The 24,456-nt window shown below is 45.6% G+C and overlaps 1 protein-coding gene across 1 annotated transcript in view; it reads left to right on the top strand.

Moving 5' to 3' along the window:
• Positions 1 to 19,591, top strand: part of Parp1 (Poly-(ADP-ribose) polymerase) — a 71,663-nt gene extending 52,072 nt beyond the window's left edge. Inside the window, exons 19-25 of the mRNA XM_075674283.1 lie at positions 3,276 to 3,398; positions 5,770 to 6,003; positions 8,796 to 8,948; positions 10,068 to 10,195; positions 12,152 to 12,213; positions 15,006 to 15,126; positions 17,383 to 19,591. Of these exons, the coding sequence (XP_075530398.1) occupies positions 3,276 to 3,398; positions 5,770 to 6,003; positions 8,796 to 8,948; positions 10,068 to 10,195; positions 12,152 to 12,213; positions 15,006 to 15,126; positions 17,383 to 17,455 (894 nt within the window). The 3' untranslated portion in view covers positions 17,456 to 19,591. The remainder of the gene's footprint in view (positions 1 to 3,275; positions 3,399 to 5,769; positions 6,004 to 8,795; positions 8,949 to 10,067; positions 10,196 to 12,151; positions 12,214 to 15,005; positions 15,127 to 17,382) is intronic.
• Positions 19,592 to 24,456: the final 4,865 nt, after the last annotated feature.

Here is a 24,456-nt window from a genome sequence, read left to right as displayed (position 1 = left end):
AATTGTTGCCTACTAAGCACTGATTTGTTTTCAGTATGCGGGTTCCTTCCTTGTTTCTTTTCTCCATTGGAGATAACACATCCATATAAAGTAGAACTTTGTTATGTTTTTCAAGGAGTCGCCGAAATAATGTAACAGTGAGGAAAGCTCCAAATTTCCACAGCAGTGTCAGAAACACCACTTAATAGCTGCCAGTACAGTTATTACAGTATTTACTCACATAATACTAGCACCTTTTTCTACGAAAAATTAATGCAAAGTTGGGGGATGCCATAATTGCCAGGGAAAACATTCCCCGCTTAATTAGAACAAATACTGAGTTTCGATTGCCAATGCAGTGTTTGCGAGCATTCTGAAATTGAACACAAACGTGTATACAGTCAATGTTCGATTTGTTGGACTCCCAGGAACAGTGAAAACGTCCGAAACATCGGGTAGTCCGAAAAACACGAATGCGTGCCTTTTGCTGCCCCCAAGGGCTCAAATCGCCACAGGCACATCCGTAAAAGCTCTGAAGGCCTGCCAGTACACTTATTAGGCATATCAGGGCTCGTGCTGCGACGGGAGACTGCGGGTGCATGCGTGCATAATAAAGGAGTACATATTGTGTCCAGTGACAATTGCCCCTTCCCGCTCTTGTTATGCTTCACCGCAATACTTTGCATATGCTTCGCCACGTAACACTGCTGTGTTGAGGTGGGAACTGGCATTTATGCAATGCACCGTGCTAAGTTTCGAAGCCAATGGCAAGGATTACAAAGGTGGAGTTGGTGTCATTGCTGCCAGCTGTGAATTCTTTCCACATAATTGAACGCACATGTTTTCTGATGATTCTGCCAGTGATACACATTTTTACACACTACTACATTACGTTTGCCTGATAGGATGTATGTTCTGAAATCGTTTGCCATGCGTTGTATACATATATTCTTACAGTTTAGTTTTGCTGTCTCTTAAATGTTCGTCAATTCTTTCCACATATTGAACTCACATGTTTTCTGATGATTCTGCCACTGATACACATTTTTACACACTACTACATTACGTTTGCCTGATAGGATATATGTTCTGAAATTGTTTGCCATTCGTTGTATACATATATTCTTACAGTTTAGTTTTGCTGTCTCTTAAGTGTTCGTCAACTTGGCGCTAAAAGTAGTTTACATTTTCTTCTTCTGGAATAGTTTCACATTGTTAGCGCTAAATGCTATGTTTTCGCAAATGACACGCTGCTTATATTTTCAGATTCAGTGCTATTTCATTTTGCTCTATCTTCACACCTTAGTACTTAATGTATTGTTCGTCATGTATGTAACCACTCCTGCTTAAGGCCTCTAACCAGAGGCTGGCAGTAATATTGAAATAAATAAATAAATAAATAAATAAAATAAAATAAATAATTGTGGCACCAAATGGCAAGAAGCTTAATAGCGAATGTTGAAGCAGCTAGCCCTAGCGTTGCTGCAGTGGTGGCTATGGCTGCTAGTGCATGTGTGTGTCAGAGCACTGGTTCGAGGCGACGAGATAATCAAAATGGCAGCAGTGGTCGATTAATGCTGTTTCAGACCTGCAGTCACGGCACAAAGTCCAGAAAATCAGATGCGGAAGGGTTCTTGCATCCGAAACTTCAGACATTCTTCTACATTGACTCTGTGGTGTACGTGGTGGTGCCACGAAACCGTCCAAATTATCGGGCATATCTCAAAACGGGCTTCCGGAAAATCAGTCGTCCGGAAAATCGGGCATTGACTGTAATTAAGGGACATGTACCATATATAAATCTATCATGCACCTTCTTTCTGAGAAAATTGGTCTGGAAATTGCCTGCATATTGCAGTTGGATACAAAATGAAAACCTCATTTGTGGAGTTGGCAACTGGCTGCTGTCAGAGCCATCAGATGCAGCGTCATCGCCATCACAAGATGGATAGAACATGTTTTCATGAAGGTTGCTGCAGGCTCATTTTGTGCTTGACTCTGATCTGGAGCGTTATTCTTGGTCAATCACTTTTGGAGATACCGCCACTTTTGCGAGATTTTGTGCGTCTTGGCATTGGATGCATCAGCATATAGGGCTGCCGGCATTTCCGGTGCTGAGCCAAACTCGCTGTCTGTGCATAAGGCCAGGAACGCTCTTGGCCGGCCGTCTACTTTGACAAGTTTAATGCAGAGGATTGCAAAGTCTCGAAAAAGTCAGTAGGATCTCTAAAAGTGTTCGCTCCAAAATACTGCTTTGTGTGGCTTGGCGCCTGTGGCCAGTGAAGGGCAAATGGCAACGATGACATACCACTTTCATTATAAAAACTCATTACAGAAGAAAAAAGCTTCCCTTCTGGGAAGGTAAATTTTACTTCCGATATTTTTCTGATCATGAAAATGGGAAGCATTTTTTTTCTTACTTCTGACGCTTGAAAATTGGGTGCTTGTTAGATTTGGGGTTGCATGAGAATCATGTACATACGGTACTATGTTCAGTGGCAACAACCCCTTTACGCTTTTAAAGTGCTTCACCGCAATATTTTGCATATGCTTCACTGCATAACACAACTGTATTGTGGAGAAGCTGACTTGGAAACCTGTAAAAAGTGCAATTGCACTAAGATGTGCTTATCGGGACTGACAATTGCTTACTTCCGGAATTCATAGGTAATGCCACAAGCTTGCCTTCACAAGCTTAATCGCGAGTATACATTTATTGTCTCGAAGCATGATGTGAGAGCGAATTTGATTCTATACAACTAAGTTTATGTGGTTACCATGTTCATATGCATTGTAGGATGCTGGAACATTACAGAATGACAATGTATAAATTGGGACGTAACACATGAGTCAATGAGCTTCATGTCGAGACCACGATAATATGAGGCAGAAGCCAGAAAAACACAGCAGCGAGGAATCTATCATTGAGGTGCCACTGTATAAAGAACGCATCACAAATGTTTCGATAAGTTTAAGTTCATCATGGGCGAGTTTGGATTATTGAATCACCCGGCATGTCAAACTATGTTTAGCTCGTAAGTCTATTTGTTACAAATGGTTTTACTGTATTGCTGTATCACCTAAAATAGGGTTGGGCATCGCGCTTTTGTGTTCTCAATATATGACAAGATATCTTGTGAATTGACAGAGAACACTGGTAGGAAGCAGTTATAAGGAATGAAACACAGCTGTTGCCTCAAAATGTGCGAAAAATCTGTAGTTGTTTTCCGAAGTCACCGACATTGTTCAAGCTCCCCACCCAATACAATGAGTTCTTAATTTGGTTCTCCATGCAGCTGATCAAGTCCGGTGGATCAGACAACCAGTTCACAGACGCTTCGAACCGCTTCTACACGCTCATCCCGCACGACTTTGGCATGAGCAAACCAACGTTACTCAAGGATGACAAGCTTATTGAGGTTTGTCCTTCGCAGCTTTTGATATCTTGTTTCTTTTGGGCTCATGATCGCGGTTTGTGCAGCCTGCTTTTGTATGGGGTACTCATATTTTTGTGCAAGGCCACACTGTTTGCCCCCGCCCCATAAATTTGGGCGCGAATTTCTAGGGCGCAGACCACACACGAGTGAAGAGTAAATCAGTTTTCATCTGCTTTCAAAAACTGACATGTTTGCTGTTGTGTGCGACGATATTAGGAAGCTTTTGTTTTACCTTCGTTTGCTACTGCATTTGTTCTTGCTGCCGTGTAACCATGGAGCTAGAGAAGCTGGAGCCTGGTTCACTGCTAGAGCGCTGTTACAAGATGGCTCTGTGCTTGGATGTTTCACTATGAAAGAACTACCGTAGTTTTCACGCAACATGGAAACAGTGTTACAATTAACAGTGCCTGCATACATTTCAGACAATACTTCAAGCAACGAAAGCCCACTGCATGATCTTGTACTGTAGGTAGCAAGAGCGAAGCCCATGGGTGACAACCTAAGTGATGTACCTATGCTTTACAAACCAGTACGTATAATGTCAGAAAGACTGTGGAGAGCCGGGATACGATTTTGGTCACTGCTTACTATATCTACTCGCATAATGAATGCACTTTTTTTCCTGAAAAATATGCGCAAAGTTGGGGGGTGCATTCCTTATGTGGGGTAAAATTATGACCGATTTTTCTTTTTTCCTGCAGCCACCCCTAAAAAAGTCAGTTTGACCTGAAATGCGAACCATCGATTACGATAGATAATGTGTAGACAGCTACACGAAGTAAGGACAGTAGTTTTATTGGCCGTATCAACTTGCAAACATTCGCTTCAGTGCAAACTGTGCGGCGAGAACGCATCGCACACATAGGTATGAGCTGCCATCGACTCAGCCCCCGACGCAGATCGCTTTGAAGATAAGGCGCACTGCGGCCGCGTAGTGCGCAGTCGCTGCCAGAGGAAAACCCCCTCCCTCCCCTGCCTTCCCACTCCCCAGCGCCATGTGCGCGACGGAAGACGGTGTGTTTCCTTCCCGCTTTATTCCCTTGTATGTGGGAGATTGAGCCACGATCGTTGGCGTCCCTCGGGCGCGGTTGTGCAATACGCAGTTGCCAGAGCGCAATGCCACCGCCCTTTCCCCCCTCGGGCGCTTTTGCGCGACGAAAAATGGAGCGCGAGATTCAGCCGCGATCGTCAGCTTCCCTCGTGCACTTTCACTCACACCTACACCATGCAGCGCGTGCTGATGGCGGCGGTGAAAATGTGCTTGGAACGTCCATCCAATTTCTATCGCAATAAAAGTAGGAGACACAGTACGATCCGGCTTCCGACACGGCGTCACACACAATCGCACCTGTGGGACGCCATACCAAATGCCAAATCGTACCATGTGCCTCCTACTTCTCGGCAGCAAGGTCAGGGTGTGATCATTATGCGATAAAAAAGAAACGCACACACACACACACACACACACACACACACACACACACACACACACACACACACAAACACAAACACACACACACACACACACACACACACACACACACACACACACACGCACTTCTTGATTGGAAAAGTGGGGCTGCATTCTTTATGCGAGTGTGTTCATTATGCAAGTAAATATGGTAATTGATGACTGTGCAAACAACAGTCTGATATGCGTCTATGGGTCGCACTGATATCACACTGTTCAAAGGTAAAGCTGTCCTTGGATACGAGCTTGGATTTCATGCCATACGTGAGGTTGCATGCTATAAAACTATGTGAGCTTTTATGCGAGACGTGAACAAACTGCTATAAGACATGCACGAGCTTTTCGGCCGGTGCAGGAGCAGTGACATACGAAGTGTCGCATATTGGCGTCCAGCTGTCTGTGAAAGACGGCACTGTTTTTAAATGCAATGGCGCAAACTGTGAGGCACCAGGAAAGTAATCTTGTGTCAATGCCAACAGTTAGGTCGGTGAGCTTCCTGCCAAAAGGTTGTCTTGTGCGATCACAACTGGTGAGGATTCTGATTGTGTCAACACTTCTGCATGGTTGGGGCTGAAGCATGCGCGCATGAGGAATATAGGGATGCAGCCCATACACAAGTAATTTTTTTTCTGGGATATTTAGGCCAAAATTTAGGGGCGTGTTCCTTGCACAAGAATACATGTGATCTTTGTTCATATTGGGTCCTTTTCGAAAAGTTATTCGGGAAGATATTTCTTGAGACATTGCATTCTTGCTAGTGGGCTGCTCAGGTTTCAAGCAAATGTATTTCGGGGCCAACCTCATAATGTTAACGGGGATAATTCGTGGGTGTCGCTGTGGTTGCCGACGCTGTCTCTCTGGTTTCCTCCTACGCACGTTCAGCAAAAGGTGAACATGCTGAGCTCGCTGCTGGAGATCGAGGTGGCTGTCAACCTGCTCAAGAACGAGGGTGACACCGAGGAGGACAAGCTGCACCCCGTGGACTTCCACTACAGCCAGCTGAAGTCAGACATCCAGGTGCTGGACCGGTCGCACGACGAGTTTTCGTTGCTGAGCAAGTACGTCGAGACGACACACGCCGAGACGCATCGCTCTTACAAACTGGAGATCCTCGAGGTAAAAAGCATGCTTGTACTACCAACATAAGTTCAAGCATGAACAAGCAAGAAAGAAGACAACTGGAACACATTGTGTTTCCAGGTTTGTCTGCATTTATAACAGTGGCCTAATCCACACTTCAAATTTTACACTTGGGACGACTGCATTTTCAGAAACTGGTCTACAACACTCCGGTTGTTTAAATTTACACTAATCGTGGAAGCACATCCTTTGGAACTCTAGTATCATGGCGCTAAAATCGCAACTTGATCTTCCTGCTGTGGCCAACTGTCGCGTAATATCTATAGTAAATGTTTATAACAAGCTTTTTCATTCGCTACTGCCTAGCAACGAACCTGTCATGCTCGTCCTACATGTGTCCTACAACGCCCACCCGAATGCCATTGTCCCTCCATGTGTCCATACGACAACGTTCCAGCAGTCCTTTCTTTATACGCACTGTGCGTGACTGGAATTATCTTTGCAGCCATGCTGCAGCAATCATTGACCCTGCTGGCTTCAAATCCGCCACCGAAGAAATCGAGTCTATTTATTAATTTTTTTATTTGCACACTCTTCAGAGGCAGTACTGAGTGTAGCGGTGAGTACCTGTGTGGTCGTCGGCAACCTTGTTGAAGTTAGTGGCATCACAAATGGCAGAGATGGAGGCAGGAAGCTGGCTCCAGTCATTGGCAGTCCATGGTACGAATGAGGGAAAGTAATAGTTGGAGTCACGTGGTGGTACCCTGACCTTAATTTGATTATCAATGCGAGGTGGAATGTAGGATGGACGAAGGAACAGCTCATTTTCAGACAAGATTATTTTACTAAATCTTATGAAAGAGAGCATGAGTGCAAAAACTTAAGATGTATGGCAAAGGTCTGGCAATTCAAGGGTTGATTGCATAGGGTTGATTGATAATTTGATAAAATAAGATGAGCAGCCCTTTTCTGAAGTGATTCTAGAAGATTTGTTTATCTACTGTCGATAATGCATAAGAGTGCATTGCGTGTACTACTGTTCTCATCCTCATGCATTTTGTTCACTGTGACTGTACCCATCCCTCATGTAATGTTCGTCATGGGGCCCTTGTGTCATTATAAATAAATAAATATTTAAATAAAAAATTAATAAATAAAACCCTTGCCAGCAATCCTTCTTGTGTGTAACCCACAACCCCAATTACAACAGTTTGCAAAGAAAAAAGAAATTAGGAAGAAGTCTGTGTGTATAAACCACGCAAGAACTTCGTACAACAATGCTCACATCTTTGGAAAAACAGTGTCCATTCACGGATGCATGACTCGTCCAAGTTGTATCTTTGGCCAGTGGCTCTGTTCCCCTCCCCCTCTTCGGCAATGCTGATAATCTGCTGTGCTGTAAAGGACAGCCGTTGAGTGCAGTTAATCGTGATCCAAGTTCTAGTTTGCCGGCGCTGCATGCACTATTGCTATTGCCACAGGCACTTTGCTAACCACTAAATGGTTAGCACTAAATGGCAACCTGTAGCACTAAATGGCAACCTGTAAAGAGAAGCAGAATGGGCTACCATGAAGGTGGGGAGAAGGGAGCTTCAACAAACAGAGTTGGGGATGAGTGGGGTTCCCTAGGAGATGACTAAACTGAATGTGGAGAATCTTGCCTTGAGGTGCGGCTTCACTGCTGAGCACGAGGTCGCGAGATCGAATCCCGGCCACGGCGGCCACATATCGATAGGGGTGAAATGCGAGAACACCCGTGTACTTAGATTTAGGTGCACGTTAAAAAACCCCAGGTGAACGAAATTTCTGGAGACCTCCACTACGGCGTGCCTCATAATCAGAAAGTGGTTTTGGCACGTAAAACCCCATAATTTTTTAGGTGCGGCTTCACGGCAGCGCATTCCGCGCTGCCTTGAGCTGGGGTTTTACAACAGCGCACACTGTGCTGTCTTGATGTGCGGCTTCACGGCGGTGCGCATCGCTATGCCGTGAAGCCACACCGCAAGGTGAAATGCACAAATAACCCACACCCGGGACATTACTGCTACATTAAAAAAAATGTTTGGCGCAGGTTAAACATGGGAAAATACAGTAGCCACTATTAATAACAGTTTAGCAATACTTGAGTATTGCAGCGGCTACAGAAATTGACCCATATAATACGAGTGTCCAATAACTAGAAAAGAATGTTTGCTTGACTTTGCTCTGCTACCTGTGTAAATGCAGTTTTCCTTTCTCTAATGTTGTGAAAACCTACCCTTCAAGTCGCTTAGTGACTGTTGTGTTTTGTTGCGTTTTGCTTTGTTTTTGGCGTTTTGGTCGCAGGCCTAATTCCAAGCTGTGGCAGCTGCGTTCGGATGGGGGCTGAGGGTGAAAATGATGGTGTGCTTAGGTTTAGCGCATGTTTGAGAACCCCAGGTAGTATGAATAATCCGGAGGCCCCCTACTACGGTGTCTCTAATAGCCCTTGTGCTGCTTTATGATGTGAAACCCCATACTTTGGTTGATTTGTTGTGCACAACCATAGAACAGTAGCAATTAGAGGTCCGGTGACGCTAATCCTTGTCGTAGAATGAATTTGATACATAGGAATTTACAAGAACATTTGAAGCCAGAAGGACAAAATTCAAATTAATATGTGCCCTGACCACTGTATTTCCATGCTAGATTAACTGTTCAATTGCACTTCCCCAATATCTACCTGTACAAAAGCACCAGTTTTCTTCTGGTGATCTAGGTATGAAAATAATTGCCCCAGGGGCCGCTGTAGTGCTTAAAACAGCTCCAGGAACTGCTTTTAATTGCCTTGTTTGCTTTGCTTTCTTCAGCTGTTCAAAGTGGTGAAGGACGGCGAGGCGAAGCGCTACAAGCCCTTCCGGAAGCTTCCCAACCGCAAGCTGCTCTGGCACGGCTCGCGGCTTGCAAACTTTGCGGGCATCCTCTCCCAGGGGCTGCGCATCGCGCCTCCCGAAGCACCTGCGGTACGTTCATTTGGTCATTGCTCTTTGAGGGATAGCTTGTTCAAATCTTTGTGCATGCCGCATGCCACGCTTTCTGATGGTCATGACCTAGTCATCTCCTCTTTTACCATCATGAACCTTTTGTTGTGCCCGCTATGTGACCATCAAAGTTGACCCTTGCATGATGGCTACAATTTAAGTGCTCATGACAGCTGAAGATGATGCTTGTTGTAGGGTTGTGTTGTATGCATCGCCACGTTCAGATGCAGGAGCTAGTAAGGGGTCACAGGTTCAATTGATGGCTTCGTCAACTGCATTCTGATGGTGGCGGAAGGCAAGGATGCCTTGTGTTACGCTAAACCTTTTACGTGAACAATGTTAAGACCCATATATAATTTGAAATTGAGTGCGAGGCAGGTGAGCACGCGTCTCCTGATCGCACACGCGGGTCATGCGCTTGATGTTGGAGGTAAGGTTGGGCAAGCTGAAATGGCTGTGGCTTCATGTGCATTCTCACATGTTTAGCGCTGGAGGTCATGTTTCAAGTTTTGGATACACGTTAAGCAAGAGGCAGGCGAAGCGTTTGCTTCTGTCTGCCTGTGCTCTTTAGGATAGTGTCGTCCCCTTCTGGCGACACTATTGGCTGTGAGTAGCGGAGTGGATGCGAAATCTTTGCACTGCTGATGTGAGAATATCTTTGATCTGACATAAAACTGTATCTGTCGTTGCCGACTATCAAATTTAACGAAATATATTTTTTTCTGATTGAAATTCAATTTTTCCAATTCCTCGTTTAAAGAATGCCATAGAAAGTTCTGTGCATATCGGAGCATAAAATCCTGCACATATCACAATGAACTTTAGTGTGATTTTAATGCTTATGTTTGTCTTTTGTCGCACAGTTCGCTTCTCTGTGCTATCGCCTGTGCAACAAGAATGCATTACCAACTAGCATAATCTGCCATCCTTCTAAGCTACATTTGAAGATGATGAACAAAATTCAATACAATAGCTGAACGTGTGGGAAAGTAGTTTGTAAGAAGCATGTTCTTGGCAACTGCTTTGCAAGTTCATGCACTTTGTACGAGACCTTATGAATTTTTCATTTCTTTTTTTTTCTTTGCTCTTTTTTCTTTGCAGACTGGCTACATGTTTGGCAAGGGTATCTATTTTGCCGACATGGTCTCCAAGAGTGCCAACTACTGCTGTACATCGCCCAGCAATCCGGTGGGACTGCTGCTGCTTTGTGAAGTTGCTTTGGGAAACATGTGAGTTTGATAGAATGTTCGTCAGGAGAGATGGAGAAGTTGTGACTTATTTGTATGGCCTTGTTCAAGTTCTCTAAAGCGTTCCTGAAAGGCCGGCCTTGTTTGGACCGTCAAAAGGAGCATTTCAGCTACATTTGGATGATTCTTTCCAATAGAGGGACTCTTGGTGAGAGCAATGAGAGACGCTCCCAATGTATCGCCATCGCAGCAGCCGAGAAATTGGGTCGAATTTTTTTCAGTCACGTGATCTCGCCTGTTCCCATGGCTATGCTCGCGAAATCAGACGAACTCTTGCTTCGTTGACGGCAGGGATTATACCATCCACATGTGCCGCCCTACCAGAAGTTCCCCTCAGCTCTCGCTCTTCCCTCTCACTGCTCCAAAATGCAGCTGGTTGTTCGGCTGGCACATGATATTTCTTACTTGGTAACTCGAGTGCCTTCAAAACTAGTGAACTCAGATTGGGAGCATCACAGTGACCACCTGAAGGTTGCTATTAGTATATCGTCATATTGTATCAGTGCCATATTACTAAGCCGACCCCCGAATGTCTGGAACCAGAAAACAATTAAAAGAAACTTGCCTCGAATCTAGTCCAAACAAAAAAGGTCACAAAATGAAAACAGCATTTAATATGAACATGCCGAGCTCACTCTCTGTTATCATCGCTGCTAGCCTCGTCGCTATATCCCAGACTACACGCAAGCTCGCGTCCCTGTAGACAGTGCAGCACGGCTCACGTGTCTAAACGTGGCGCAATCTCGGTGGATAGCTCCTCTCTGTTATTGCGCGCTTATCTTCATTGTTGCTGTCCTCTCCTGATTGAGGCACACACAAAAAGCATCTCCCATTGTCCCCTCCAAAGACGGACGTTTTTCTCCTTGATGCTGAAGTCCCGCCCGGCTTGAACATTTGACGATGCCTCTGCGGCTAGCACAACTTTTCGTTTGAAAGCGGCACGACAGTGGCATCGCCTGCCTGGTGCCATTACGATAACGCCATGCTATGGACCATGCCACACGCCAATAGGACACAGGTCAAAACAGCGACGTCGCTCGTGTACTTCAGTTGGCTACTGGCGTGACTAATAGCAGCTGCGATACTGACTTTTCTAGATGCCGCTAGCTACGCACCATATTTATCATTTTAAATTACAACCTCGCGCATTTCTTAAAACCCTCAAATCTAAGCCAACCCTAGATTTTGGTGTATGATTATTTGAAGAAAAGCTGTCTGCCTAAATTCGAATAAATACGACATATCGTTGGACAAGACAGTCGCATATTTTATTTCATTTCACTGCAGTTTTGTTATTTGTTGTGCAGTTAGGAGAATTGGATGGAGAGATCAACCGTTTGGTGCATTTCAGTTTGGCTCGTGTTTATTTTTGCAGTCGAAGTCTTGGCGGTGTGGTACAGTGCTACCTTGCTTAGCCAGTTCTAGAATATATTGTGTATTCTAAACTAATGTTCAAGCAGTATTCTGTATCAAGAAAAAAAATTTATGTGGCTTTGATTCTCCCAGTCGGATGAAGATAAAGCCTGCAGAATTTAGGCTCACGGAATGTAAATTCATTCTCGCCTAATGCTCGCAGTTGTCACTACCAGATAGTTCCATGTCGTTATCTGTGAACCACAGTATGCTGTCCTCTGTGTAATCAATTGTGTTGTTATTTTGTATTCCTTGCATGACTGCAATAATCGCTAACGCAGTGGTAGCACTGGTCTTGACTAATGACTTGTACAGTTTGCCCTGCGATGCGTGCAAGTCTTTGGAACACTGAAAGCATCTGATGCAACTCTGTGGCTGCTACATTAACATGTAAAGTAACGTTTGGATGTGCTTTGGCGATGAAAGCAGTGCGTTGTCGCGCTGTTGCCGACTTACCGTGTTTAATCTATTCTAACGTGCACTTTTGTCCAAAATAAACCAATGTAATGTTTTTCCTTTTCTTAGGTATGAGCGAAAGAATGCCGAATTCATCACCAAATTGCCTCCAAATTACCATTCCACAAAGGGTAAGTTTGGGTAGATCACTACATGTGCTGTACTAATTGCTGCATGTTCTCGTATGTGCGAAACTTAACATTACACTTGACTTCAATTAATTCGAACCTGACTGGGCTGACGAAATTGGCCGAATTGTCCGACAGGTCGAAATGATCAAGTTGCAGAAAAAAAAAAAGAAAGATGCCAGAACACAACACTCCTCCTTCATTTGGCAGTATTTGCCAGATTCTAACATACCTTTGAATGAAATGCATGCTCGCATTCTGTGTGTCGAAAGCAGAAAACTGACTTAAAACATACAATAAAGCTCCTAAACAAAACAGAAATGTAACGAGCAGTTGATTATTTTAGTAAAAGAAATAGGCAGGTGTCTAATGTGTGTTGCGCAATGGTGACTGGTTTCTTAAAGTCAGCTTTGCTGCGTTAAAGATGTGTTATGCAGTGATTCATACGAACTCTGTGAAGGCGATTTTAGTTTCGTGTCCGATTGCACTGTGCAGGTAATTTCAGGCCCAGTTCCCTTGCGAAAAAAAAAAAAAAAACAAGAAAAAGAAACAAAAAGAAATGAGGCACGTGTTAGATTTGGGTAAATACCGTAATCAGATATTGTGAGCTGCAGTTATTGCTTGAAAATCTTGGGGCTGGGCGAAAATGGGCGGTTGACGGGATATCGGGTGTGTTCAAGTGCATTCGCTTTTCCTTAAGCTCCTCCGTGACAAATGCTGCCACTAAAGGGGTCACTATTGGGGTCACCCAATTGCTCAGGCAGGCGCGTGCTGACTGGTCAAGTTCGAATTATCCGGCAAAGACTAATTTTAGGATTGAAGTAATGGATGCATGTTCCTATAAACTTGCATGGGTGCCGGCCGGGGCCTTCAATCGGGATTGAATTAACTGAAAAATTGAATTAACCTTAGTTGAATTACCAGAAGTCCTTAGTTGAATTAACAGAAGTCTACTGTACCTGAATGCCTACATTCGGGTAATTTTGTGGGTTGCTAAAAAAAAGCAAGAAGTCATTATATGAAATGGTAACTTCAGATATCATGTATGTTTGCATTGTTTTCATGCATTTATTAAAACTTAATGCTAAAAGATTTAGCCGCCTAAAGAAAACGAAAGTTGCATTTTTGGATAGAAAGTGCGATTAGATAAACATGCTGAGTAAGCAAGCGGTACAGTCGAAACCCGCCATAACGAAATCCTCCGACAGCGAAATTTTCACGATGATGAAATATTTTCGCATCCATGGTGAACGCTCATAGCATTCAATGCATTTCATACCTCTTGACAACAAAATGTCACTGTACAATGATCCTGCATCAATGAAATTTGCCGGAACATAACCCTGCGTATTACCTACTTGCGCAAGGCCAGCACATTCCAAAATGTGCTCAACTGTGATTGATTTGTACTAAAATTGCGTAAAATACCTCCACATTACACATGCATGGGCACCGCCATTTTTGTTTACAAAAACAACCAAGCGCCGAAAGTGATCGCATGTGCTGGAAACATGTCATGGCCACCATCTTTTTTGCTGAGTACCCGTTTGAAGCGGTGCACATGTTGCTAGTGGCATGTGATGACGGTTTTTGCACAACTAGGTGCAGTGCATAATGTGCACTTCAGTGAGAAAAATGCAGCAAAAACGAGGAAATCCACGTCCCAATGATGTGGAATTGTTTATGACACTTGAGATGGCAGTTGCAGGAGTGCCATGAATTGGGGTGTGATTGAGCGATTGTCCGGGAATACGCATCCCTTGCTTCCAGAAAGCTGGTTTTGGTGCCACCCGACAGGCAGCACATCTGAATGCGGCGCCGGACATGGATTTGAGCGCAGGGGCTGTAATCTTGATCGACTGCCTTCGGGTGCATGAGATACGATCACTTTCGTGCTTAACACCGGACGTGTTGGCACCTAGGAGTGACAGCGTGCACTGGAGAAATGCTGCTGCTTGCGTGGAGGGCTGTTGCTCTGCGTCCAGTGCCAAGTTATGCAAAGTCTCGCAAAAGCTCCGAAAGTAATTGACCAAGAATACTGCTCCACGACAGTGTTGCCACTGCTGATCGATGTATGCGGCGCGCTTTGTACTGTTGGCAATGCGGTTCTATATCCTTGAGCAAAGCCTGCCCAAAGTAGCCTAACCGAATTTCGACAGTAAAGTTTCATTCTGTGACACATTGCCTATCCCTGCTGTCCCATTTCGCAAGTGTCTCTGAAAGCGAATTTTTTCGCAATCCCTGCCGATTTCATTATTACAAGATTCAACTGTACTGATTTGGCCTGCTGGATCCTAGCTGCTTTTGAGACAAAAGAGCAGTTAACCAAGTATGGACATGTTTCTGTGAGGGCCTTGCTAATATTGTGGAATGCAGGCGTGGGCATGGCCTATCCAAGTTGTTCATTACATATTCTGATAGAAAATGAGATAAGCACACTTAGTTGAGCTCTCAAAGACTGAAACTATATGACCACTGCTGCCACTCTTTGGTGTACAGGTGTATTTGGCAAACAGACGTGGTGAAGTTGGTGAAGGACTGGTGAATGGGCATGCCCTTGCTTCCCATATGCTGTTGCTAATCTTGCGAAATTCAAGTATGGGCGTGGCCATGTACAATACCTAGATGATGAAAATTGCATGTTTTGATCGGAGCTGACATGAGCAGGCTGAATCGAACAATGGAGATGAAGTGCAGGATCCTAGCTGCCGCTGTTATGGGATGCGAGTGTATTTGCCCGAGAGTGGAGATGTCATTGTTTCTCATTGGGAATTTGCTGATCTCTTGGAAACCAGGTGTGGGCATGACCTATCCAAACCCGGAAAACAAGGTCGTCACCCCCGACGGTGTTGAGGTGCCCATGGGGCCCTCTCTCAAGGACACCAAAGCTCGCGCCAGTAGCCTGCTCTACAACGAGTATCCTTTCAAAATGCAATAAGATGTTTTAGTGTACCCCTTGTTTTGGAGAAATTATAAGTAGGGGTGTGCAAATGGCCGAGTAGTACATTTTGAATCCAATAGGCTTGGGAGTCTCCTGAAATTGCATAACAAGACTGTAGCAAGGTATCAGTAACTTACGTATATAGAAATCAAGATGCACAGTAAGTTCCACTCTTACTAAAGGAAACACGAAATCAGTAAGCCAGTACTGATTACAACTCAGTGCGTATACCAAGGTCTCGAAACAATTTTTTTGTTGATACAATGTAAATTGAATAGAATCACGTGCTTTTTTTCTCTGGAACTAATGAATTAGTAATGTTAATTTGTACTGAATGCCAGTGAGATTCTCAATTTAATAGCGCACCTGTGTTTTGTGGCACTCATTTATTTATTGCATAAAAAGTTTTGCTTTCCAGTATTCTCTCACAAATACAGAAGGTCTGGCCCAACTTTCTGGCAGGTAGGTTATCGTAAGGCCAATCTGCACAACAGACAATATGACCTCGCATCACGTGACTCGATCATGTGCTCCAGGTGTAGCAGCATCCATGGTAAAGAGCAGGCACCGTCCACGCAGTTGTCGGGTTTGGCCCATAATTTGCCACCTGTCAAAAATTCTGAAATCTAGAGGGCCACGGGACGTTCTTGTGACTTGGTTGCACGCAACTGCGTGCAACCGGGTCACGACGCTTTCGCGCCATGTCATGGTCTTGAGATGGGTTGCCCAAAGCCCCAACAAGACGACGTGTGGCTACAAACGGCACCGGTAATGAGAGGCCCCCATACGGTGTTTCGCAAAGATGGCGGCCGTGAACAACCTTCGCACGCTAGCTTTTGTTTGCGAGGCAGTTTGTCAGCTTTTTGAGTGTTGCGCGGCTGCTGTGAATACATTTGAGTCGATTCGGCGCCAAACTGTAACTTTAGTCGTGTGTGCCTGATGAAAGTGCCGATTGGACCTAATGGTCTAGTTAAATGAAAATTCGAAGTTGTCTGATGTGACAACAGATTGCAAGCCGTTGCGGGATGCTTGCCACAAATTTTTTTGTATGGGTGGCCCATCAGCAATGTTCGATCCCGAGCTCACGCATTCGGGTTAGATGGAAGGCCGCTGAAGCAGCAAGATTCGTCGTCACGTGTTCAACATGATTCGTGTGCCTTTTGGCAGCTAATTGGCCTGATCTTTGCACATGCTTTTGCATTTTACAAAATATGCGCTACTATTGTTGCTGTTGCCTCTGTCCATGTCGCATTATTTCGATCTGTTCTGTCGACACAGATGGACCTTGTACCAACAGAGCGGCCCCAGCCAATGTAGCGCCATTGTGCGAATTTGGAGAATTAACAGTGAATTCGGAGTTAAATCTGAATTTTAAATCAGCGTGTTAAATCTGCAATCTGCTCAATATAACAAAGCTGTACTTCAAATGAAAAACTTTGTGTGAATTTAATTAAATTGAGGTTCTAAAGTTTCAGCAATAAATATTATTTCACAAGTTCCCAGGACATGCCTTGTGGATAGCATCTTATCGGGAAGAACTCATAAAGAGTTCGCAAGTAGACCGAGCCATAATAGTGAGGTTATGAGCACCAGCGGGTGGGATGAAGATCGCGCTGAGTGCAGTGCATCAGTGTGACTCACAGTGTCGCGAGATTTGTGAGTGTTGATCGCACGGCGCCATAAATATTGGACGCCATGGCTGATTGCACTTAGTGCCCACAGCTGCTATCAGATGGCACCCACAAATTAAAGAGAAAGTGTAAAGAAGGTATGGAAATTAGTTGTGAGAAAATAAAAATTGTTCCCGCCCGCTTCCACTGAAGGAACCATTAGCTCTCGCGTTTCTTCCGAGCGCTCCAAGCTGCAGCACGCCCCGCAGCCTTTGCAAGCTGTTCACCAGCGTGACAAATGGCGTGGTGTTTCCTGCATACCGTATCACGGCGTTCTTGCTGCTCAAGCTTTTCACGTGGAAAGATGCTTGCGAATAACCTTTGCCTCAACCAACATTTTTATAGTTTTTGCTAGATTTACCAGCCATACGGACTCCGAGTACATGCTTGAAAAGGCCAAAAACTTTGTTAGATCACAAACAAAGAATACATGGTTTTCAATGGAACTAAGATCGGGAAATAAAAATAGGTTGTTACAATGCGAATTTTGTTACATCGAAGTTCGTTATATCAAAGTGTGCCTCTGTGCTTGTGCTCTTCCTTAACACCCCCTTCCTCCAGGTACATTGTGTACGACACTGCTCAGGTCACCATGCGCTACCTCATGAAGGTTAAGTTCAACTACGGCATTTGAAGGGGAGGCCACGGAGATTGTGTGTTATTTGCATTGGACTGCATGCTAATGCAAATGAAGTCGGCAAGTTTAGAAGGCAAAGAATGTGTGAGCTTTGTATTGGGCGAAGCGTTTGCTGTTGCACTAGAATGTTACGCCCTGTGCATTTTTTTTGTGTGGCTCTGACTTCAGCAGTGATATTTTCTTGGGATGTGGTTTGCTTTGGGCATAAACAAATGGAAAGCTGTGTGCGTGAAGAAGGTGTACGTCCGCATTAATGCAGTAGAATCTTATACAGGCAGCGCATGAAGTAAGTGGAACACGATTCTATGTCTCTGACTGCTCATAATACGAAACCTTGAGGAGATCTTGATTGTTAAGGTTAAATGAGTGTCGGGCATCCACAAGAGTGGACGGCTGCTCCTGGCTTCTTGGATCATGTACACGTATGCATTTATGTATTGAAAAGTAGGACATAGCACCACATTCTGTTTACTCCTTAGACTATCTGCATGTAGTGTGTGGTTCCATTGAAGGCTGAAGAAAACTAAATTCTTAGACAAAGGCAAGTTGTCCCATTTGGGGCACTAAATTGGCAAAGATGAGGGTGCATAAAACGATGCTCAAGTGGGGAGCCTGTGTCCATTTGTTTACATTCTTGTCAAGCTTTCAATTGGCCCGGTCACAAGATTTTGCACGTGCAAGGCTGTTTTGGATACTGTTCATGCCTGAGGTGTGGCTGAGAGTTGGAATATGTTGCGACAACCACATGTGGTTTCCACAGCAAGCAAGGCTGTTTCAGTGGGAGGTGTGGATTGTCAGTTTCCTTGTTTTTTGTTTACGTAACGGTGCTTTGTTGGAAACTACTTCATCAAGTGTGATGTGCAGTACACTTGCTCTGCAATTGCTCTTTGAGGAGATGCACGTCTGTGTTATGCATTTTGTTACCAGCTAAGAGCACGAGTACACTCATTTTGAGGGTACTGTGAGAATAGAGTGCCTGAGCTACATGTTACAGGACTGTGACCGCATCTAATGTGGTAAGGAGGGCGGCATTTAATGTTGATAACATCATAATGAAAGCTGCTGATAAGACGCTGCCATTTAAAGCAAGACAGATGGAAGAGTGCAGGAGAATCATAAAGATACAACTTTCTGAGGATATCCTGATCATTCCGTATGTGGAGAGGCAGTCAACTTGTAACAGTGTGTCTGATTGTGCCCATTTGCTCACTCTGATGTAGGCGTTGACGGGTGTGATGGCTTCTTATGAGTCTGCCAGTAGGTGGTCGTCTAGCCGGTAGTGTTAAAAAAGTAGCCGTGTTTTGCTTGCAAGATTCAGCTGAGTCCTTAACGTTGCTGTTTCAAACGTCCGGTATGCAAGTATAGATTCTGTGAGTTTGAATGCACCAAACTGTCATGTGTCTCCTAGTGCAAGTCGGCATTTGCTGTTGATAGTCCCAAGTTGTTGGTTTCTTTTCCTTGCCAAAGAAGTCAGTTGCTTTCTGAATACTAAATAAAACAATATTAATCACTCGTATTGTACCTGCACAGAGCACAGTAGACGTATTTTTTGTTTTGGTTCTGTGGTAGCTGCTGCAGGATAGTCATGCAGGCAACCATACTTGTTAGTGTTTGAGTGTTCCCTAGGCTCTGTTTTATTTTAGTTTGCACATGTAGCTGTGTGTTGTATAATTTCCTCTGCACAATTTTTTGCCATCTTCCTGTACATAAAGCATTTAAGACTCAAGCTTTCGTGGCAATGCCGTTGACATCATTCTGGATTGCTTTCTGTTTTTGCGTTTGCCAGATCTGTGAAGATCCCACAGCTACTCTCCCCTCTGCCTTTTCTCATTGCACAGTTGTGGAACATGCATGCTAAAAGTTTCTCATACGCATTGAATTAGTAATGCCATGCTCTGTTGGTGTCATGCTGTTGGCCATAGACATGAGGGTGCCAAATTTGGCTTTCAGTAACAAGGCATCAGTAACACTTACATTTCCAGCAGCCCAAATGCCCTTAGAAGATATGTTTGTGCTGGTGTGAGGAGTGGCTGAAATGTTATGTTGTTTTTAAAGGACTGACATTGTCCAGCTCTTGCTTTGTCAAGTTGTACATACTGATGGTGTGCTTATTAAACATTTTCTTAAGCTGTGCTTTGGTTGGTCACTGCTGTTTCGAAGTGGTCCAAAAAGGAACGAGCAGATGTACAAGTAGTAGAAGGAAATTGAGTGGAGCTGATGCATTCACAAAGCTAATGACGAATTTGTGCCATGATTTCCTGGCCAGCCGGTACTTGGAGTCGGACAGTCTTCACGAGTTCTACTAATGCCACCACTGTTGTAAAGGCATCGATAGTCTTTGTAGTTCTTGTGGGGTCTTAAGTGCTGTAGAAACAAAGCAAACGGAGCGAAATGTGGCGTGACTGCCACGCTAATCGGGGGATCGTGAGAGGCAGCGCGTGGGTGTCATTCGCAGCAGCCGACGCAGACAGACCTCCACTTACGCAGTGCTTTGTTTCCATATGTGCTATCGGTGGACGCGCTCGCAGCATGCCATTGGTGAACAGACGACAGCTCGCTACTCTGGTGCTATCTCATAGCGCTCATCGGGGCAGAGTCCCTCTTGCACGGCACTATGCTTCTCACGCGTTCGCCATACCCCCTTCTGCCTTCCGCTTCGTGGTTCTGCTGCACCCTCCTACGATTTACTTCTCGCACTCTCTTCGCTATCGCAGTCTTTCATACCCCGCTCCCTCCGCATTCACTCTTTCATCCCTTGGTGCACTAGTTTGCTCGGTGCACCGAGGGACGCCGCCGACGTGAAACGCAGGAACGGGCGCCTATGAGCTGCGCTATAAAATTCCTGTGACCGCCGAAATAGTGGTCAGACTGTCGCCAAGGTAACATTAAGGGTAGCGAGACTACATTCAGTTCTTGTGAATGGCGCACACGTTTCAGAAGCGAACACTAATTCGTCCTAAAGTGGCAAGATCGAGAGCCGCCGCGTTGAACGTTGACGCGTTTTGCACTTCATTCTGATGCCAGAAGTATGCTAGAGACCTCCACAGAAAAGACAATGTGCCTGTGCGACTTTGCAGAATTGCCGCTCAGTTTGGCTGTTTTCAGCAGTTGCATTAAGAATTTTAGTTGCTTGAATTTTAGCCACACACTTTAAATCATTGTCACCTTATCACACTTTTGAGCCCTTGCTTAAGGGGTCTGCAGGAAAGGCTAGACACACATTCAACCTCGCATGCACATAACCCATAATATTCGGGGTGTCTACAAACGTGGAAAACCGGGAATTCTCAAGGATTCTGAATAGTCTCGAAATACTCGTGGAATTTGTGCTTCTGTAAGGACAAATGAGCAGTAATTTTGTTGAATGAGAACGAAAGTTACAGTAATGTGCCTCGGGTCACACAGGGGAACCGTAACGAATCCTATTTGACACCATGTCTCCTGGAGGAGTTGCCACTGTACAGCGCGAAAAAGAAGACGTCGTGTATGCAACGTTCAGTCAAAACCGGTGATAGAGGGTTTCCAGATGCAGTGGTAGACATTGTGGTAGCCTTGATTGGAGTTCTGCGTCGATGTTAAACAAAACATTGTTATTGCCTGAAGGTCACCTTCCATGCCTTCATTGTGTAAATATCGCGGCGCCAAAGATGAAGCTTCACTTTTAGTGCAAAACACAGGTTTTATGTGATCGTGGTTGTGGGCTGGCTCATCCGGCTTTTCATTACCTATAATGCCCCAGTGGCCAGGAAGCCGCTGAAATGCTATCAAATGTCCAGCGTCAGATGCCAGATGGTGTAGGTATCCTATTTCTTGAGCGAAAATGTGATTGCTTGATCTAGTGCTTGTGCGAAAGCCTTGCAATGCTGCTTTTGATAAATGCCGAGTACTACACGGTGCTGTGCTTTCTTCTCTTTTGTTCAATATATTTTGATTTGCAACGTCTTTAAAGTCGGTCAGGTGGGGCCGTTGCTGAAGTCGCATGTAACGAAAACATGTAGCATAATTGTTTATATCATTGCAACTGTGCTATCCACGCGTCCAGTTTTGGTATCGTTATGTACGCGAACTCGATCAAGTAGGTCTGGCGTGCACAGATGACTTCATCTTTGCGCCATGCATAACGCAGTTGGATCTAAATTTTGCGTCTCACTTGGCGTTTATAAAGCATCGCGTGGGAGTATCTTATGGAGATAGGCATTATATGGACACTCCAAACGAATTTCTACCATCGTCGTCGCCGTGATGTTTCGTATAAAGTCCGAACACGATAACATATCGCCTCGCGCCATATGCTGCATGTGTGAGTGCAAGCTTGTGAGGATCAGCCGACGATCGCGGCTCAATCTCGCGCGCGCGGGGGAGGGAGGCAGTGCGATGCGCGCCGTCTTCTGTCGCGCGCGAGGGGCTTCTACACCGGCGGCTGCTGCTTACGGCACGGCCACGTGGGCGCCGTGTCGTGAAGAAGAAGAAGAAACTTTAGTAAAGAATAGTCCGGCAGTTCTTGATGTGGTGGCCTCAGGTGACGGCTCGAAGTTCTTGGACTCGAGCGGCATCTTCGGCTTGCCGGACGGCCCAGAGCTGGCCTGCCAGCTCTGAACTTTTGATAGCCGCCTCCCAGCGGCGGCGACGCCTACGGAGAAGGTCCCCGGCGGCTCCCGCATCCGGGGCGGCGTCGGGAAGAACGGAGCTCGAGCCTTCTCCTACTCTGGCAACAGCCGCGATTATGGACGCGTCGCCAACGGAGCTGCTTTGATTACCGTTGTTGCCGGCACACTCTCAGAGCATGTGTCGCAGCGTTGCTCTGTGTCCGCATGTTTTACACGCGTCTATTGGATACAAACACGGATAGCACTGGTGTAAGATAGCGGGGCTAGGGTAGGTGTGTGTCTGGAGCAAGCGTAAAGTCACGGCCTCGTTCCTGTTCAATTTTTCGTGCGGTGGCGGGAATGTGCGTCTTTCGAGTCTGTAGTGTTGGGTGAGGTCTGTGAACGTGGTTAGGCGATCGCCCCACGCCCAGTGTGTTTCTTGTTGCTGTGTTTCTGTTGTAGTGTTCCGATCCGGCAGATCCGATGCCCCGCTCTCGGGGGCGGAGGCGGCCACATAATCAGCGGCGGCTCGGCGTGTGAGACCTCGAGCCGTGGCGTGGGCCGCCTCGTTTCCCGCGAGCGGAACATCGGTGTGTGCCGGGGTCCAGAGGAGGAAGACCGTAGAATTTTGGGGTTGCGAGGGCGATGACGAGTCGCCGTCGTCAGAAATTTGGAGTATGCGGGCCGCTTCCCGCGAGACACGACCGCGCGCGAAGCCGCGGATTGCCGCCTGCGCTGTCGACAAAGTGCGCGCCCACGTGGGCCTCATCTTCAAAGCGACCTGCGATGTGAATAAAGTGCATGCGCCGAGTGCCGGTAGCTTCGCATGCGTTGTGCTTTCGATGTGTAATTCACGTTGAAGCGAGAGGCAACACGAAGGTCAATTCGCTCGCTTCTGCTGCCGCGTTTCCCGATTCCAGCGTTTTGACAGCGAGTTTCCGCGAACATCGAGCGCGATGTGTTCATGTTTACCTGTGCGCGCGTGACATCATGCTTGTAAATTTAGTAAGAAGCAAATGGTTGCAACTTTGTACGGCCGATAAAACTGCTATCCTGACCTCGTATAGCTGTCTGCTAATTTACTGTCGCAATCGATGCTTCGCCTTTCGGTCGAAACTGCAAGCGTTTTGACGATCCGAGATTGAGCGGTCGCATCAGAGAGAGCTGACTGATCATTAGTAGGTATAGTCTATCAAACTTGAATCTGTGCTTATCGGTAGTTATAAGACGTGAAAGTGCGCAATCGTTTGCAGAAATTTAGCGCTTGCTCGGTTACGGCGTCCCCGCGTTTTACAAACAGAGCCCAGAAATTGCGCGAAGAGGCTCGTGTAGTAAGAAAGACGAATACCTCTTTGTGCCTACCACATGTCGCGCCACGGCGTGACCACTACGAATAAGGAGCGAGCATGATTGCAAAAATTAGACCGTATGACCCAGAACATCTTTAACATAAGTTAGGCGTGTAAGATCTTAATCCATGAATAAATATACTTGTGTTTTTGGTCACGCCCATTTTTGTACCATAGTGCCCTTACACCGTTTCAGCACGTACAAGATGCCTCACATATCTCACTGCAGCTGCGTCCCTGATACGTAGCCTACCCGATTTTTAAGCTCTGTTGCTCTCCTCGAGGATGTTCATTATACGCTTATACAGACGACATCGCGTTCCCGCGTCTACTAATGATATTCATTCTCTTCACTAACAAACGATTGAAAATGAACTTGTTCATTTTTTGCATTATTTTTGACGATAAAGCTGTCATGGAATGTCACCCGCCGTGGTTGCTCACTGGCTTTGGTGTTGCGCTGCTAAGCACGAAGTCGCCGGATCAAATCCCTATAGAGGCGGCCGCATTTCGATGGGGTCGAAGCGCAAAAACCGGGCATTGAGCGCGCATTAAAGAGCGCCAGGTGGTCGAAATTTATCCGTAGTCCCCCACTACGACGTGCCCCATAATTAGATCGTAGTTCTGGTACGTAAAACCACAGATTCTAATTTTGTAGTTGAATATCGCGACAAGTGCGCTTCCTGTGTGTCCTCTGATTCTGTATACATTTCAGTGTGGAGCCTTCATGCGATCATTATCCATGTCGAATCTTTCAAATATCTGGGCATCACTTATGTGACAGAACGCTAAATTGCAAGCCCACGCTGAGCAAGTTGCGTCTGAGGCAACTCGGCAGTCAACGCTCTTAATTGCGTTGAGATCGCATGGTTATGATACAGCTTAACGCCTCTATACACCGAAACGACCTGTATATCGAAGGATTGATACCGCGTGTCCCAGTCGGATTTCTATTGGCCTCGAGCTCCACCACTGGAAAAGTTGGCGCCACCGTCGGCGTGACGTGCTATTAGGGAGCACGTGGACATAGCGGCCGCGTCGGCTGCTTCGGGAGTGCCGAAGC

The sequence above is a fragment of the Dermacentor variabilis genome, chromosome 11, assembly GCF_050947875.1.
Source record: "Dermacentor variabilis isolate Ectoservices chromosome 11, ASM5094787v1, whole genome shotgun sequence".
NCBI lineage: Eukaryota > Metazoa > Arthropoda > Arachnida > Ixodida > Ixodidae > Dermacentor > Dermacentor variabilis.
This window is presented reverse-complemented; position numbering and strand designations above follow the sequence as displayed.